The sequence below is a fragment of the Schistocerca serialis genome, chromosome 3 (assembly GCF_023864345.2).
Source record: "Schistocerca serialis cubense isolate TAMUIC-IGC-003099 chromosome 3, iqSchSeri2.2, whole genome shotgun sequence".
NCBI lineage: Eukaryota > Metazoa > Arthropoda > Insecta > Orthoptera > Acrididae > Schistocerca > Schistocerca serialis.
Window position 1 is genome coordinate 113,790,462 of NC_064640.1, and position 19,101 is coordinate 113,809,562.

Consider the following 19,101-nt stretch of genomic DNA (forward strand, 5'->3'; position numbering starts at 1 on the left):
GTACCGTGAATTTAGGAATCCGGTAAAACATCAAATCTCCGACACCGCTGCAGTCGGAAGAAGATCCTGCAAGAACAGGACCAACGCCGACCGAAGAGAATCGTTCAACGTGACGGAAGTGCAGCTCTTCCGCAGATTGCCGCAGATTTCAATGCTGGGCTATCAACAAGTGTCAGCATGCGAACCATTTAACGGAACATCATCAATATGGGCTTTCGGAGCCGAAGGCTCACTCCTGTACCCCTGATGACTGCACGACACAAAGCTTTACGCCTCGCCTGGGTCCGCCCACACTGACATTGGACCGTTGATGACTGGAAACACGTTCCTTGGTCGGACGAGTCTCCTGTCATATTGTGTTGAGGGGGTGAAAGCGTACGGGTATGGAGACAGCCTGATGAATCCATGGACCCTGCATGTCAACAGGGGACTGTTCAGGCTGGTGGAGTGATATGGGACCCCTGATACGTCTAGATACGACTCTGACAGGTGACGCGTACTTAAGCATCTGCATCCATCCATGTCCATTGTGCATTCCGACGGACTTGGGAAATTCCAGCAGGACAATGCGACACTCGATCGTCCATAATTGCTACAGAGTGGCTCCAGGAACACTCTTCCGAGTTTAAACAATTCCACTGGCCACCAAACTCCCCAGACATGAACATTATTGAGCATATCTGGGATGCACTACAACGTGCTGTTCAGAAGGGATATCCTCCCCCTCGTACTCTTACGGATTTGTGGACAGTACTGCAGGGTTCATGGTGTCAGTTTCCTGCAGCATTACTTCCGTCATTAGTCGAGTCCATGCGACGTCGTATTGCGGCACTTCTGCGTGCTCGCGCGGCTCTGTGTGATATTAGGCAGTTGTACCAGGTTCTTTGGCTCTTCAGTGTAAGTGGTTCTTATCTCCACAGTGTTTCTTTCCAGACAATAAGTGTTATATGTACCAAGTTTGGTTGACTCCAGTCCAGTGGTTTAGGAGGAAATGTAAAACATATATGTGTACGTATAGACGTACGTATATGTACATAGAGTACGTATATTTTTGTAATATGTATGGATTAGGAACATGACAATACATAGAGGAATATAATTACAGAACTGTACATGCACTTTGCCATGAGTATTGTGGACGGTGTAAGGCGGCCACTTGCTGCAATCAGAAACTGCAGACGTCATGATACAGAATCAAATAGGACCAGCCAGGTGAACGGTAAGCCAGGATCTCAGTCTTACACAACTTTCTTCGAAGAAATCTTGAAAATACCTCGCCACAAGTGGCTGGGCTTTGCCCTTTTCTCGATGTCTAAAACCTCCCTGATGTCACTGTTGCTGCTCAGGTTGCCTTCAATATCTACGAGGCGGGATCAAAAGTTACAGACTGTGGCGGCGCAAACCATCTCACTAGGCACTTGGTCCAATGTGTCGCTCACAATGCATTCTTCCTGACTGCGTTCACCACTGTAGCGTCTAACACGTACGCGGCCATCACTGAACGATAAGTTGGAGCGCGATTCGTCCGAAAACACTACATTTTGTCGCTCAGCACGCCAATGACGGCGTACACACGCCCATGGTAGGCTGGAATGTAGGTGGTTACTGGTCAGTGGAAGTAGACACAACGGCATGCATGGCACCAGTCCGGTCCTCAGCAGACGGCGGTGAATCGTAGATGTAGACACGTCGACACCTGCTGCAGTGCTCCAACATCGAGTCACCATTGTGGACTAAATAGTTCTGTCGGTTACAGTCGTGCGGACAAGTTGACGGTCAACACACGCTGCGTCGTAGGCTACGGCTGGGTTCACATTGTCTGGAGCCGGCCGGAGTGGCCGAGCGGTTCTAGGCGCTACAGTCTGGAATTACGCGACCGCTACGGTCGCAGGTTCGAATCCTGCCTCGGGCATGGATGTGTGTGATGTCCTTAGGTTAGTTAGGTTTAAGTAGTTCTAAGTTCTGGAAGACTGATGACCTCATAAGTTAAGTCCCATTGTGCTCAGGGCCATTTGAACCAATTGAACATTGTGTGGTCAGGTACCACATCAGCGTCACTGTCGTAGCAGCCTGTGCTGTTCGAGCTGCAATGTCACGGAGCTGCAAATCACTGCCTTGCCGCATTGGATACACCGGTTCCCGTGAGATCACCGAAGTTAAGCGCTGTCGGGCGTAACCGGCACTTGGATGGGTGGCCATCCATTCCGCCATGCGCTGTTGCCATTTTTCGGGGTGCACTCAGCCTTGTGATGCCAATAGAGGAGCTACTCGACCGAATAGTAGCGGCTTCGTCAAGAATAACATCATAACGACCGGGAGAGCGGTGTGCTGACCCCATGCCCCTCCTATCCGCATCCTCCCCTGAGGATGACACGTCGGTCGGATGGTCCCGATGGGCCACTTTTGGCCTATAGACGGAGTGGCTTCTATCATTCTGCCCCATTCATACTCATTCACATGGTGACATTATGCCCTTTAACGTCGACGAGGCACAACAGCATTCGCTTGACCGTTTTCACTTCCGTTGGCGGCTCAGGACGGACTGAAGCGGTGATTAAGAGTAACGTGTCCCGTCAAGAGAGCGCTGCTGGGCCAACGTGCTCGCCATCTCTCTGCAATCTTAATCTGCCTTTATGTAAAGACAAACTAGAAGTGAATTCGTTATAACTTGGACAGCGCAAATTTCACATTCACATCACACTGCGACTATGAATACTCGTGGTTCTGTGACACTGTCCTACATAGTGATTTACAAAGTCAGTGGAAGCGATGAGTGCAGCATTGTGCCACGTTCTCATTGTAAGAAACACAGTTGCTCGCATAATCATGGAAGTGAAAAGTGGAATTTTAAGGGTATCCTTTCACAGCCATTATTAGTCATCTCTGAGGAGAAAGAAGGCAGAAGAGTAAGACAGGCATCACGGTCTAGGTGCACGCCAAGAAATTCCAAAATGCATCGTTGTCTTTGCAGCTGTACTTTTCGGTTGGTCAGCTGTAACACGGCAGAGCAACGACTATTTTACGTACCTACCACGCAAAGTTTATTGTTTCAGTCGAAAAGAGATCACAATTAGCCTCTTCTTGTGTGCTCTTTACGTTTAGTGACAGGTATATACACTCCTGGAAATGGAAAAAAGAACACATTGACATCGGTGTGTCAGACCCACCATACTTGCTCCGGACACTGCGAGAGGGCTGTACAAGCAATGATCACACGCACGGCACAGCGGACACACCAGGAACCGCGGTGTTGGCCGTCGAATGGCGCTAGCTGCGCAGCATTTGTGCACCGCCACCGTCAGTGTCAGCCAGTTTGCCGTGGCATACGGAGCTCCATCGCAGTCTTTAACACTGGTAGCATGCCGCGACAGCGTGGACGTGAACCGTATGTGCAGTTGACGGACTTTGAGCGAGGGCGTATAGTGGGCATGCGGGAGGCCGGGTGGACGTACCGCCGAATTGCTCAACACGTGGGGCGTGAGGTCTCCACGGTACATCGATGTTGTCGCCAGTGGTCGGCGGAAGGTGCACGTGCCCGTCGACCTCGGACCGGACCGCAGCGACGCACGGATGCACGCCAAGACCGTAGGATCCTACGCAGTGCCGTAGGGGACCGCACCGCCACTTCCCAGCAAATTAGGGACACTGTTGCTCCTGGGGTATCGGTGAGGACCATTCGCAACCGTCTCCATGAAGCTGGGCTACGGTCCCGCACACCGTTAGGCCGTCTTCCGCTCACGCCCCAACATCGTGCAGCCCGCCTCCAGTGGTGTCGCGACAGGCGTGAATGGAGGGACGAATGGAGACGTGTCGTCTTCAGCGATGAGAGTCGCTTCTGCCTTGGTGCCAATGATGGTCGTATGCGTGTTTGGCGCCGTGCAGGTGAGCGCCACAATCAGGACTGCATACGACCGAGGCACACAGGGCCAACACCCGGCATCATGGTGTGGGGAGCGATCTCCTACACTGGCCGTACACCACTGGTGATCGTCGAGGGGACACTGAATAGTGCACGGTACATCCAAACCGTCATCGAACCCATCGTTCTACTATTCCTAGACCGGCAAGGGAACTTGCTGTTCCAACAGGACAATGCACGTCCGCATGTATCCCGTGCCACCCAACGTGCTCTAGAAGGTGTAAGTCAACTACCCTGGCCAGCAAGATCTCCGGATCTGTCCCCCATTGAGCATGTTTGGGACTGGATGAAGCGTCGTCTCACGCGGTCTGCACGTCCAGCACGAACGCTGGTCCAACTGAGGCGCCAGGTGGGAATGGAATGGCAAGCCGTTCCACAGGACTACATCCAGCATCTCTACGATCGTCTCCGTGGGAGAATAGCAGCCTGCATTGCTGCGAAAGGTGGATATACACTGTACTAGTGCCGACATTGTGCATGCTCTGTTGCCAGTGTCTATGTGCCTGTGGTTCTGTCAGTGTGATCATGTGATGTATCTGACCCCAGGAATGTGTCAATAAAGTTTCCCCTTCCTGGGACAATGAATTCACGGTGTTCTTATTTCAATTTCCAGGAGTGTATAAAGAAGAACAGTACATAAACTTTTGGCGTGTATGAAATTAATTATTTGGTTTCTTTTTTAATGTTAACGTACGAAGTTTTACGGTAGTGTACATGGACTGTGAAATTTCTGGGATTAATAGAACAAGTAAAAATAAACATTTTGGCGTACTTATGAAGGGTGTCCAGATCTACGATAAACCGGACTGCAACATAGCCACCACAAACTTTGGTTAAATTACCTAATATGGCTTCTAGGGCTTTCTGTCTCCTTCTGCATCTCAAATCATTCCTTGATGGACGGCGCGACGTAAAAGAATTTGTCAGCTGATCGTTATCATTGTCAGCAGTAATTTTCTGAGAGCTGTGCGTATCAAAAGTGGTAGAGAGAGTGAGAGAGGGGGGGGGGAGCTGTTTGGAGTTCCCAAAAAATGGTTCAAATGGCTCTGAGCACTATTGGCCTTCTTCTGAGGTCATCAGTCAACTAGAACTTAGAACTACTTAAACCTAACTAATCTAAGGACATCACACACATCCATGCCCGAGGCAGGATTCGAACCTGCGACCGTAGCGGTCGTGCGGTTCCAGACTGTAGCGCCTAGAACCGCTTGGCCACTCCGGCCGGCTGGAGTTCCCACATCTAGAACTTAGTGAGTTGCAGTTTTTAGATTTTATACATCTTTTCATCAGCCCATAGGTAGAGGAACCTTAAAAAATAGAGATTTCAAGGAAGACTTCTTTACTTGCGATGATAACGAAATATTGCTTCAAAAAATTTAAGCCGAAGACGTTGAAATGTCCACCTTAATTTCTATATCAGAAGTGTGGAAACCTCTGCAATCGATCTCCAATTACAGTGTGCAACGGTTACACACATAATGACAGCGTGTATGAGAGTTTAATGTTCGAATAATAAACAGATCTTCAGACATCTTGAAGAAAATGGTTTCTTTAAAATATTACAAAATCCTCCTTAAAACAACTAGTCCTATAGTCCCTAAATAGTAAGTTTACTCTTAGAGTAAAGGCCTGTTTCTGTTACTGACGTGTTGAACCTCCTACACATTTCATTTGTCTAGTTTAGATCTTTGCTTGATAGGAAATGAATGATATATTTGCTTACTGGTTGTTCTTTGCAGTGTAAACAGAGACATCAAATGTAAAGCACGTGAGTGAAGCTCAAACTGACATGAAGAATATTATGAAATGTCTGTGTGTCCGAGTGAGTTATTCGAAATACGTGTGCTGTTTACACTACAACAGCTTATACAGGGCTATTACAAATGATTGAAGCGATTTCATAAATTCACTGTAGCTCCATTCATTGACATATGGTCACGACACACTACAGATACGTAGAAAAACTCATAAAGTTTTGTTCGGCTGATGGCGCACTTTAGGTTTCTGCCGCCAGAGCGCTCGAGAGCGCAGTGAGACAAAATGGCGACAGGAGCCGAGAAAGCGTATGTCGTGCTTGAAATGCACTCACATCAGTCAGTCATAACAGTGCAACGACACTTCAGGACGAAGTTCAACAAAGATCCACCAACTGCTAACTCCATTCGGCGATGGTATGCGCAGTTTAAAGCTTCTGGATGCCTCTGTAAGGGGAAATCAACGGGTCGGCCTGCAGTGAGCGAAGAAACGGTTGAACGCGTGCGGGCAAGTTTCACGCGTAGCCCGCGGAAGACCACGAATAAAGCTAGCAGGGAGCTAAACGTACCACAGCCGACGGTTTGGAAAATCTTACGGAAAAGGCTAAAGCAGAAGGCTTACCGTTTACAATTGCTACAAGCCCTGACACCCGATGACAAAGTCAAACGCTTTGAATTTTCGGCGCGGTTGCAACAGCTCATGGAAGGGGATGCGTTCAGTGCGAAACTTGTTTTCATTGATGAAGCAACATTTTTTCTTAATGGTGAAGTGAACAGACACAATGTGCGAATCTGGGCGGTAGAGAATCCTCACGCATTCGTGCAGCAAATTCGCAATTCACCAAAAGTTAACGTGTTTTGTGCAATCTCACGGTTTAAAGTTTACGGCCCCTTTTTCTTCTGCGAAAAAAACGTTGCAGGACACGTGTATCTGGACATGCTGGAAAATTGGCTCATGCCACAACTGGAGACCGACAGCGTCGACTTCATCTTTCAACAGGATGGTGCTCCACCGCACTTCCGTCATGATGTTCGGCATTTCTTAAACAAGAGATTGGAAAACCGATGGATCGGTAGTGGTGGAGATCATGATCAGCAATTCATGTCATGGTCTCCACGCTCTCCCGACTTAACCCCATGCGATTTCTTTCTGTGGTGTTATTTGAAAGATTCAGTGTTTAAACCTCCTCTACCAAGAAACGTGCCAGAACTGCGAGCTCGCATCAACGATGCTTTCGAACTCATTGATGGGGACATGCTGCGCCGAGTGTGGGAGGAACTTGATTATCGGCTTGATGTCTGCCGAATCACTAAAGGGGCACATATCGAACATTTGTGAATGCCTAAAAAAACTTTTTGAGTTTTTGTATGTGTGTGCAAAGCATTGTGAAAATATCTCAAATAATAAAGTTATTGTAGAGCTGTGAAATCGCTTCAATCTTTTGTAATAACCCTGTACATTCCCCTGGAAAAGCATTAAGACCCATAGCAAGACTAAGCGCCATCCACGGAAACAAATGCAAGTCTACACGATTGTTTCACCTTATATCTAACAAATACGGGCCACATTAGCGTGTTTTTGCTATTGAAACCATATTTTAAGAGCGCTAAATATTCAAACATTCTTGTGCTGTGCAGGAGCGGACGACATGCTGCTGACGAAAGCCTTGATGCCATCGGAAACATTAGCAATCTGAAGATGGACATGATAGCATGCAACCGGTTGTAGCATTGAAATTAAGATTTTTTACAAGTATTTGAGGCTAAGTGCGTTCTTCATCAACAATCCTTAACGGTCGCGGAGTTCACGAGATGCAACATGGATAAAATAACGTATACTGTATTTGCGATATCCGCATGAATTTATCAACAAATAGATACTCATCTCATCACGATTCCTTATTATATCTCACCACGAGTGTACTACAATGATTATCATTATTATTACTGTTTATTTCCGGGGAAATATTGCTCATTGTAGCTATACAAATGTTCGGTTGAAGACTACAAAAAAGTAGTAGCCTTAGCCGGTCGCTCTGTTGAACGGCGCTACCTGTGGGCGCTCTCGTAGAACTTTGAAGCTTGATTTCTCGAAAACGCCTGAGAAGCGTATCTTACTAGAGCAACATTTGTTACGTCTAAGTAACATGGGGAAAGTCGCTCGCATGATGGGTGTATGCTTCCCTTGTTAGAAAAGCGAGCGTTTTGCAGGAGGTAGCTACTTTCCGGCTCCTTCTACCTGCAAACACAGTTCAGTAGGAATACAGACACTGTTTCCGTGTGGGGTTTTGCTAGATTTTCTTCCATCGGTAGCCTCTCCTGGTGGCACGTAGGGGAGTGCCTCTCAGATGTGGATGGCATCGAGGAAATGAAATACCCACGTCGGACTTTATGCAACTACCCTGACAGTAGATAGCAGGACTTTTAGTACTTAATAAAGTTAAAGTCAGCACAACTATAGAACAAATACAAACAGGCGAAGATGACAATCATCGATCTGGCTCGTTTTCTGCAATGTGTAAAGCACGGGGAAGCTACCAACATAACTTATCTCACTGTATAATACTTCCACTAATAATGTTCCGCATTCATCTGTGCGATGTCATTAAAAACTAAAGCGTCACCGCTGCGTTAGTAATTATAGAAAACACAAGGACTACCTGAAGAGACTGTCTGGTAAGTAAGGTCTGCTAGATGTGTATCTACGATGGATCCAATCGGATCTCCGGCTGGGGATAGTCTCAGAGGCCTTTAATAATCGTAAAAGTTACTGTTATAATCAAGACAACAAACTTAAAGAAAAAAAACTATATAAGAAAGTGGCAACATCAGTGAGATCACTGAAAGCTTGTGATTAAAAAACAAGTGGTGTGCATAAAATAGGAAAAAAACAAGGTTCCAAATCGATATTACGAATGAGTCAAATAAAATAGAAAAATAGTGACCTTTTGAGTGATAATTTCCCTGTAATGTGAGGTATATATACGAATGTGTTTCATACCTATTAGAACTGTTTTCAAAGCTCTTTGCTTCCTGTTACGAAAGAACTGTCATTTTATAGACACTCACTCAAATCTGTCATTCTAGTGTATCATAACAAATTTGGTTTCATGAGGATGTTACTTGTTTAACATTTAAGCAACATGCAAAAGCAACTGTGTACTTTAAGTGATTATCAGTTTCAGTTCGTTTCCACGATGTTCTTACTGCACTGGCCGCATAATACTGGCGTGACTTCGTTGCGTACCACTAATACTTACGAAATCTCGAATTTAAGCAATTTTTGTTTTCATTTGCAGAACGTAGTGTCTATGGACAACTCTCAGGCCGAATGCAAACTTATTAACCCTGATGACAACTTCGCTCCACCAAAAACGTTTACCTTCGATGGGGTGTACGACGTTAATTCAACAACAGAAGAGTTGTACAATGAAGCAGTCTATCCTTTAGTAGAGGTAAGTTTTTATTTCTCAAGACCTTCAGGTTTATTAGGATTAATTATTTTTATCGACATAATATTTAATTATGATTTATAACGAAAATTTATTTCCTTGAGATACATAGGTAGACATGATGATGTTGTTTATTTCGGTGCGTTCTAACACTAGTTTTCCCATCTTTCAAAACCAATCATTTTGTGTTATTTTCTTCTTGTCTTTTATGTACAAGGAAATAATAACATTTACTTTTCTGTCATACCTGTTTGATTTCCTTATAAAGGCAGAGATATTGGTTTCAAGAGGTACAGCAACTATTAACGAAACAACTGATCCTTTGTTTCCATCATAGCCGTGAAATGCTTCATTTCTATTCGATTAGAAGAATCATTCACGACCACTATTTTTTTAAAGCTTGAGTCTACAAACAGTAATTTACAACTGAAATAAACTTACATTCAAAAAAATGTTATTCTCCACACAAACACTAGAGCACTGTGATTATTTGCTAGATCTTTTGTGAAGAAAGAGGAATAATTCTATTTCTATGAACTAGCTGCTGATGACAAGCAACTTTTATATCAATACACTGCCTTTAATCCGTCGATTATAGTTAAATCATTGTAGTTAATAGCGTAAGTCTACATTAATTAGTAACAAGTAATTAATAAAAAACGTGTAAGTAAAAATTGAACCATTTACCTTTGTTTATGATGGAACAGTAACGATTAAACCTTATCTGTCATTACTAATGCCTAAAATATTCTAAATCGATGTGATCATCATTTAGTCTTCGTTTTTCTCTCTTAATAAGAATGTACACGTTTCTTCAGAATGATAATTATTAACTTGTTTACAAATAATGTAATATGAAGACCCCACGCCAGAACTAACATTCACTGTTCTGATTCACGCAGGGAGTGCTGGAAGGCTATAACAGCACAATATTTGCTTACGGTCAGACTGGATGTGGAAAAAGTTTTACAATGCAAGGTATCTGCGAACCACCGTCGCAACGTGGGATAATTCCAAAATCATTTGAGCATCTGTTTGAAGCTATATCTGTATCCGAAGGAACCAAATATCTTGTACTGGCGTCATTTTTGGAAATTTATAATGAAGAGATAAGAGACCTGTTGGGAAACGAAGTAAAACGGAAACTCGAATTAAAAGAGCACTCAGATAAGGGTCTTTACGTCCAAGGTAAGTTCTTAATGTGGCAGAATCACTGTTTACCAATTAAAACAGTCAGCTATAGACTCCCACCAACAACGTTAAGGGTTGGCCCGAAAAAAGCATGTTATTTGAGAATTTTTTTCTCGGGATCTGTTATAGGTATCAATGTCAAATTTGGTCAAAGTGTTTATTGATATTTCCTCTATAAACAGGAATTTTTTCGACCGGAAATATCGAAGAGCAAAGGAGGAAGTGCCGTCGGAACGAAACAAAATTTCGATGTAGACCTCCACGCGCGGTATGTCACAGGTCAGCCGGCTCGTCTGAAATCAAAATTGAGTTGACGCTAGCGAAGTATATAAGATTCTTTAGGAGTTGTACCTCGCTTAAGTTATTTGGACCATAAGAAACAAAATGGCGGCCCTTTGAAAAGAAATAGGGTTTTTTCATCGATTTTTCTACTTCGTTTGCCAAGTAAAAATATTTATAGTTGATGGATCGGAATAAAAGTGGCACAACTCCTAGACAATTTAGTTAGCTTCGTCGGAAAGAAAGAATCGTGCCAATCGGTTCAGTAGCTTTGAAGTTACCATACCGCGCGATAAAAAAAAGTCATTTCGAGAAAAACGCGTTTGAAGTTTAGACTACATATAAATGCAATATTATGCAACTTACGTTCAATCTGCTATTCCGGGTCCTTAAACTAGTCCTTCCTCTTCCGCATAGAGGGCGTTCTGCTCGATCTGGGCCATCATGCGCTGCTCCAGAGCCGCTCGTACGGCCGGTGACAAGCGGTTTTTGGCCGCTTGAATCCGGTGGTCGTCCGAATGCTTGGCGAACTGCGTCGAATAGAGTCCCAGGGTGACCTCAATCGTTGTCATGGTCTTCAGAATTGCTGAATATACCCTTCGTTGAAGGTGCTCACTGCCAGGAAAGTCGCAGTCTTCGCACCAGAATGGAAATGCTTGGAGGCTAACTTCCAAACACACGCGTTCAAACTTTCATTTGAATTTTGTGTGTTTCCTCCCAAGCACTCGTCCTCCGAAAGAAAAAAAAAAAACTGGTGCGTGATAAAGGCTGATTTCAGGCAGGCGAAGTTTTTTATTCAACCGCGAATAACAAACATTTCCGTTCCGTATTCGGAAAAACCGTTTCAGGGGTGGATTCTAAACACTTTCATGGATCCAAAAATGCAATTTAAAAAAACATCAATTTTTTGAACCAAAAGATAGTAAACCTCCCCTTAAAGATATTCATATCACGTCAATGAACAGCTTTGCCACAACACTAAACAACTGCGGAATTCAAATCCTTGCAGAAAAGTGAAAGTAAGTTCTAAATACGAAGAAAGAGCAGTCGTTAAGAAAGCGATCTCATATTCACGTGGAAGTGCATTCAAATCTCCTTCCAGCCATTACGTTTCAGATTATTCTTTGGTTCTCTTAATCATTTCACACGAATGCCAGAATTGTTAAATGTCTCGGTTCGGCACACAGTTTTAATCTTCCAGGAAGTTTCATATCAGCTCACACTCCGCTGTCGAGTGAAAATTTCATTTCGAAAACATCCTTCAGCTGTAACTAATCCATGTCTCTACAATATCTTTTCTTCCAGGAGTGCTAGTCTTGCAGGTTTCGCAGGAGAGCTTGTATGAAGTTTGGAAGGTAGGACACGAAGTACTGGAGGAAGCAAAGCTGTGGGGAATCTTCGTGAGTCGTGACTGGGTTTCTCAGTCGATAGAGCACTTGCCGGCGAAAATTAAAAAGTCCTGAGTTCGAGTTTCAGTCCGGTTCAAATGGCTCTGAGCACTATGGGACTTAACTTTTAAGGTCATCCTGGGGGTTAGTTCAAAAATGGCTCTGAGCACTATGGGACTTAACATCTGTGGTCATCAGTCCCCTAGAACTTAGAACTACTTAAACCTAACTAACTTAAGGACATCACACACATCCATGCCCGAGGCAGGATTCGAACCTGCGACCGTAGCAGTCGCACGGTTCCGGACTGCGCGCCTAGAACCAGACAGTATTAATCTCCCAGGAAGTTTCTTATATAGGTTCCTTTCCGCTTCCCGTGACTGCAACTTCACTAGGCGGCATTCAGTCTCGTAGTGGACATCAGTCATAATGTTTTCGTTCAACTGTGTATGTCCGTCAAAGCAGATACAAAAACGAGAGGTGTAGTTATGGCAACAACCATTTTCAAGTCAACTCATTTCTGGTCTCAGAAAATTGTGTGGGAAGTCAAGATATCGAGCTTCGATCACAGTTACTGCAACATTTATTTCCTACATAGTTAAATGCTCCGAGCTCTAAATCCTACTAAAGTGATCCATAGGACGCCATAGAATGGACATCGATGAGGGCTAGCTTATGTCTAGTTCTGAGTTTTTAGTTTTGTTTTCCTAAATGTGCAAAACGCATAAGAATCCTTAACGCTAGTGCCATCCACCCATATTTACACTGTCTCAAAATATACGAGGACGTGCTGAAAAGTAATGCCTCCGAATTTTTAAGTAAATATTCTTAAAGATCCTTTTAAATAAAACAAAATTTATTCACATTCTACATCTTTATTCTTCATCTCTACATATTTATATCTCAACATAGTCAGCCTGGCGACGAAAACATTTCTCCCAACGAGAGGACAGTTTGTTGATACTGTCACTGTAGAATGTTTGACTTTGTCGACGGAAACACAACCTCGTCTCTGCTTGCACCTCTTCATCTCTATCAAAGTGTCCGCCCCCGGTAGCTGAGTGGTATGTCACTTCGGCCCTATATTTATTTCCCTTCTTTTTATATATGATTTTTCTTTTGGGACATTAAAATTAAATGAATAAATAAAATATTATTGTTACTAAAAAAAATTACAATATCAATGTTTCCTTCCTGCTGCCTCTCCCTTATCCTGTCAGGAGACGGGGACACCGTGGCCAGGCCTCCAAGTACGACCCCTGCCAGGCCTCCAAGTACGACCCCTGCCCACTCTGCCCCCTGACATAAAAAAAAATAAGTGGTCAGCGTGACAGACTGTCAATCCTAAGGGCCCGGGTTCGATTCCCGGCAGGGTCGGAGATTTTCTCCGCTCAGGGACTGGGCTTTGTGTTGTCCAAATCATCATCATTTCATCCTCACCGACGCGCAGGTCGCCGAAGTGGCGTCAACTCGAAAGACCTGCACCAGGTGAACGGTCTACCCTACGGGAGGCCCTAGCCACACGACATTTCATTTTTTTATCTCTATCAAAGTGAAGTCCTCGAAGGTGTTCTTTAAGTTTTGGCAACAGATGAAGACCGGATGGAGCCAAGTCGAGACCGTATGTGGGTTGATCGGTGTCAGTGAACCCAAGTCGTCGGACTGTTGCAGATGTCGCAGCGCTCGTGTGTGCTCTGACACTGTCATGCTGAAGGAAAGGGTGCTCAATGCGTGGACGAACTCGACTTCAGCGCGCTGTTTCTCAAGCACCGACATAATTACGTTACACACCGCCACAATTCAGAGACCTCTAGCGGGAGAGGGCTGCAAATAATAGATATGAAGGATAAACATGCACAATGTTAATAATGTTTGTTTTATTTAAAAAGCCTTAAAAGTTTTCCCATTAAAAAATTCAGAAGCATTACTTTCCAGCACGGCCTCATACTAAGGCGAATTCCGGGATGTGAGACCTGAGTTTCTCCTGGCGTATACAACTTTGAAATAACTTCCGCGAATTCAGCCAGGTAACACTTTCAGCGACAGCCGATATTTCGGCGGGAGAACACCCCGCCATTTTCAAGGCAAACTGCAACGGACAGGCGGCGTACATGCAAATTTAAAACCTCGGTTCTCGGACTGAAGCACGAAAGATAACACACACACTGAACACTAGTGCCACCAAAGATGACCAAAGTCAGAACTATCGATAGTGAGACTACGAATTCGTAGGTGAGGTAGCATTGACTCTGTCCTGTTTTTTGACAAGGGAGAGAGCCGGATTCCAAACAGAGTTTAAACAGAAACCTCCATCCCTGTTAACGAGGTTGCTCGCTACTTTAATCTCAACTGCCTCCTTAATAACACTGTCCCAGTAGCTGGACGTGCATGCCAATATCTCGGTGTTATTGTATAACATGGGGTGACCAGTATCCAGTATACTGCCTTTTTGCCTTACGTAGGAAACACTTCCAACAAGATCGGTCGTATTTTACGGAAATACGATGTGAAATGTGTTTTCCGACCTCCATCTAAAATTAGAGCGCTTTTGAGTTCTGTTAAGGATGATCTTGGTCTGCGTAAGGCGGGTGTATATCGTATTCCTTGTAGCTGCGGCATGGCATATATTGGTAAAACTATCAGGACCGTGGAGGACCGATGTACTGAGCATAAACGGCACACACGATTACAGCAGCCAAGTAGATCTGCTATTGCCGAACATTGCTTAGATACTGGTCACCCCATGTTATATAATAACACCGAGATATTGGCATGCACGTCCAGATATTGGGATGCACGTCCAGCTATTGGGGCAGTGTTATTAAGGAGGCAGTTGAGATTAAAGTAGCGAGCAATCTCGTTAACAGGGATGGAGGTTTCTGTTTAAACTCTGTTTGGAATCCGGCTCTCTCCCCTGTCAAAAAACAGAGAGACAGAGTCAGTGCTACCTCACCTACGAATTCGTAGTCTCACTATCGATAGTTCTGACTTTGGTAATCTTTGGTGCCACTAGTGTTCAGTGCGTGTGTTATCTCTCCTGCTTCAGTCCGAGAACCGAGGTTTTAAATTTGCATGTACGCCGCCTGTCCGTTGCAGTTTGCCTTAAAAATGGCGGGGTGTTCTCCCACCGAAATATAGGCGGCCGCTGAAAGTGTTACCTGGCTGAATTCCCGGAAGTTATTTGAAATTCTGGGATGGTTCCCGTGAAAAGTTTGCTGCCGCTTTCCTTTCCCATCCTTCTTCATCCAATCATTTACTCCGTTTTTAATGATCTCATCGTCGATGCGATCTTGATCCCCAAATTACCTTATGTTTCCCGTCCTCATTGCTGAACAGTAACATGAAGAGTGGGGAGGTGGCATGTGGTTAATTTCCCAGGGTAATGTAGTTTCTCATTCTCTTTCTCTCTTAAATGAATTAGTAACTTTGGTATGATATTGGGGGCTGAAATATACGCTAACGGTAGAGGCACTGAAATCGAAATGCTATTCTTTATTGGCTCACATTGTTCCCCTTTCCTTTGCTAAGCGTGAGTGTTGAGTCTTTAATGTGCCTCTGATGTTTGCTTTTGGCATGTAGAGTCTTGTTTGTACTGTTGGTGATGACACGGGGCGAGCGGATGAAACCTGATGCCGACACGTTGCCTATTCCGTTGGATAGAGCCAAGGGGTCAGCAGAACTTAACATTACTATCCGACGGAGGGATCACAATTAAAACTGTTCAAAAATGGTTCAAATGGCTCTGAGCACTATGGGACTTCACATCTGAGGTCATCAGTCACCTAGAACTTAGAGCTACTTAAACCTAACTAACCTAAGGACATCACAGACATCCATGCCCGAGGCAGGATTCGAACCTACGACCTTAGCGGTCGCGCGGTTCCAGACTCAAGCGCCTCGAACCGCTCGGCCACACCGACCGGCAATTAAAATTGTCACATGCCTTCAATCAGTAGGAGAAAGGAAAGAAGAGAGATAAGGGTTTATCGTTCCGTTGACGTGGGGGTAATTAGAGGCGGAACACAAGTTCGGACTGGACAAGGATGAGGAAGGAAATCAGCCGTGTCCTTTTCAAAGGAGCCATAGCGGTATTCCCCTTAATCGTTTTAGGGAAATCACAGAAAACTTAAAGTTGGATGGCCATACCTTATCTCCAAGGAATAGGCTGAATTTCGACAGCAGATTTCACGCTCTATCTTCCTATTGTTCCGTACTTATTCCTAACAACAGAAAACGCTACACGGCATACAGACAGAACATATGCTACAGATGCACTAGGTATACGAATGTGTATGCCCTCTTCTGGCGATTGCTACGCGTAATCCAGTATCCAAGAAAGCCGCAAATACGACACTGATTAAATTCACTTGGTCGGGGTTCACACTCATGTAGAATTTTTAAAAATATATCATATGCACCGTTGATTATAATAAAAAAAAATTACAACACAATTTCGTGTGACCTGAGGAAAATAATATTTGCGACGTCGTGAATCGCAAGAGGAATGGACTAGCTGAATAAATTTTTGGAAATTTTGTGGTAAGTTTCTATGGGGCCAAACTACTGTGGTCATCGTCCCTAGGCTTACACACTACTTAATCTAACTTTAACTTGCGCTAAGGACAACACCCATGCCCGAGGGAGGACTCCAACCTCCGACGGGGGGAGCCGCGCGAACCGTGGCAAGGCGCAACAGACCGCGTGGCTACCCCGCGCGGCGACTAACAGCATAAGTTCCTTTATTAGTGTCATCCGTGTACTGTAATGTCACACTGATAATGAATGCCGGAGAATTAATATTCCGCTGCTTTGAGGTAGTCAGCAAATCACAGGACAATAGTTAAGCTATTTTAGATGTCGGTGCCACCTTTGTGGGCTTCTATCGACGGAAACTAGCAAGGACGTCTATTCATTGATTTTCGTTACTGAGGGGGTTTCATTACGGAAACAATTATAATTGCATGTCAAGGTTGAGGTTTGAGTATCGACGGATTTTCAGCTATCCTGAGACTTATGTTTGGCGTTACGTATGCGGATACTGCGCCAGTGCTTGCAGCAGGTGTGAACAAACGATTAGCATTGTCTGTTTACCGAACAGTTCAGCGTCACGCTGGTGCGCTCCATGGAGTTTGTTACGGCGTGCCGATGATCGGCCGTATCTGTCGCCATTCCAGAAAACTTTACGACCTACCTCGGAACTGCGCCTTTTGTCTCTGTCTACATACTCTAACCGATAATCTGCCAGATCCGCTTATTTAGCTTTCCGACCTGATGATCCTTAACCGATTTGAATGTACCTTTCATTTCAATGTATAAACCTGGAATTTTGGGGCAAAAAATTTACCCACGCGGACACTTAAAGAAGCTCATATTAATACCGTACGTCACAAACAAAGAATGCCTCAAAATGTACGCTACAACTTCAATGCGTTATAGCACCCAAACTAATTAGGATATTCACACCATGTTTGGCTTACGTGAGAAAGTCACAAAGTTATGTTTGTGTGCGGTCCCGGTTGTTGTGAGTAAAGCACAATGACAACGGTTCAAGAAAAGGCTCAGTGTGTAGTATGGCTTTTTCAGACTAAATTGGGCACGCAGGTTCAGAGGAACTTCCAAACACGTACAGGAAGTAACCACCATCGCGGACGTCGACATGCAGGTGGTACAGGAAGCCTTGATGTGAAGTTTCATACTGGACGACTTGGAACAACAGAAGCCGGCACAGAACGGATACGGTTGGCGTTTCAACGTCCACCACACAGGTCTGTTCAGAGGGAGTCACAGGAGCTGCATATCCCTAGAGCGACCGTGCACCGTGTTAAGCTCAGACTGTGCGAAATGTTTTAGACGAGGTGTTTCCAGATCGCTGGCTTGGCAGGGGCGATCCAGTTCCCTGGCCTCCTAGGTCGCCTTACGTTACGCCAATGGACTTCTTTCTGTGGCGGAATGTTAAGGACAGAATCTACCAAACGCCTTTCAACCATATATATGATTTGAGGAACCGAATCGTTGGTGTCATTGCCACAGTTGATGCGGATATGTTGCACCGAGCATGGATAGAGCTTGAATACAGACTAGATGTTGTGTGTGTCACCGAATTTCCTACCAATCACTCAAAGTCTGCCACCTGTTTTACCTACGAATGAACCTATGTGATTATTCCATTTTATATCCCTACAAATTGTTACACCCACCTGTTTGTATGCGTTGACTTATTTCAATTGTGACTCATTGACATTGTAGTTATACAGGGTGTTACAAAAAGGTACGGCCAAACTTTCAGGAAACATTCCTCACACACAAAGAAATAAAATATGTTATGTGGACATGTGTCCGGAAACGCTTAATTTCCATGTTAGAGCTCATTTTATTACTTCTCTTCAAATCACATTAATCATGGAATGGAAACACACAGCAACAGAACGTACCAGCGTGACTTCAAACACTGTTACAGGAAATGTTCAAAATGTCCTCCATTAGTGAGGATACATGCATCCACCCTCCGTCGCATGGAATCCCTGATGCGCTGGTGCAGCCCTGGAGAATGGCGTACTGTATCACAGCCGTCCACAATACGAGCACGAAGAGTCTCTACATTTGGTACCGGGGTTGCGTTGACAAGAGCTTTCAAATGCCCTCATAAATGAAAGTCAAGAGGGTTGAGGTCAGGAGAGCGTGGAGGCCACGGAATTGGTCCGCCTCTACCAATCCATCGGTCACCGAATCTGTTGTTGAGAAGCGTACGAACACTTCGACTGAAATGTGCAGGAGCTCCATCGTGCATGAACCACATGTTGTGTCGTACATGTAAAGGCGCATGTTCTAGCAGCACAGGTAGAGTATCCCGTATGAAATCATGATAACGTGCTCCATTGAGCGTAGGTGGAAGAACATGGGGCCCAATCAAGACATCACCAACAATGCCTGCCCAAACGTTCACAGAAAATCTGTGTTGATGACGTTATTGCACAATTGCGTGCGGATTCTCGTCAGCCCACACATGTTGATTGTAAAAATTTACAATTTTATCACGTTGGAATGAAGCCTCATCCGTAAAGAGAACATTTGCACTGAAATGAGGATTGACACACTGTTGGATGAACCATTCGCAGAAG

At 44.6% G+C, this 19,101-nt stretch overlaps 1 protein-coding gene across 1 annotated transcript in view; it reads left to right on the forward strand.

The window, feature by feature from the left end:
• LOC126471545 (osmotic avoidance abnormal protein 3) overlaps positions 1 to 19,101 on the forward strand; it is a 379,608-nt gene that overhangs the window by 139,116 nt on the left and 221,391 nt on the right. Inside the window, exons 3-4 of the mRNA XM_050099771.1 lie at positions 8,973 to 9,128; positions 10,028 to 10,313. Of these exons, the coding sequence (XP_049955728.1) occupies positions 8,973 to 9,128; positions 10,028 to 10,313 (442 nt within the window). The remainder of the gene's footprint in view (positions 1 to 8,972; positions 9,129 to 10,027; positions 10,314 to 19,101) is intronic.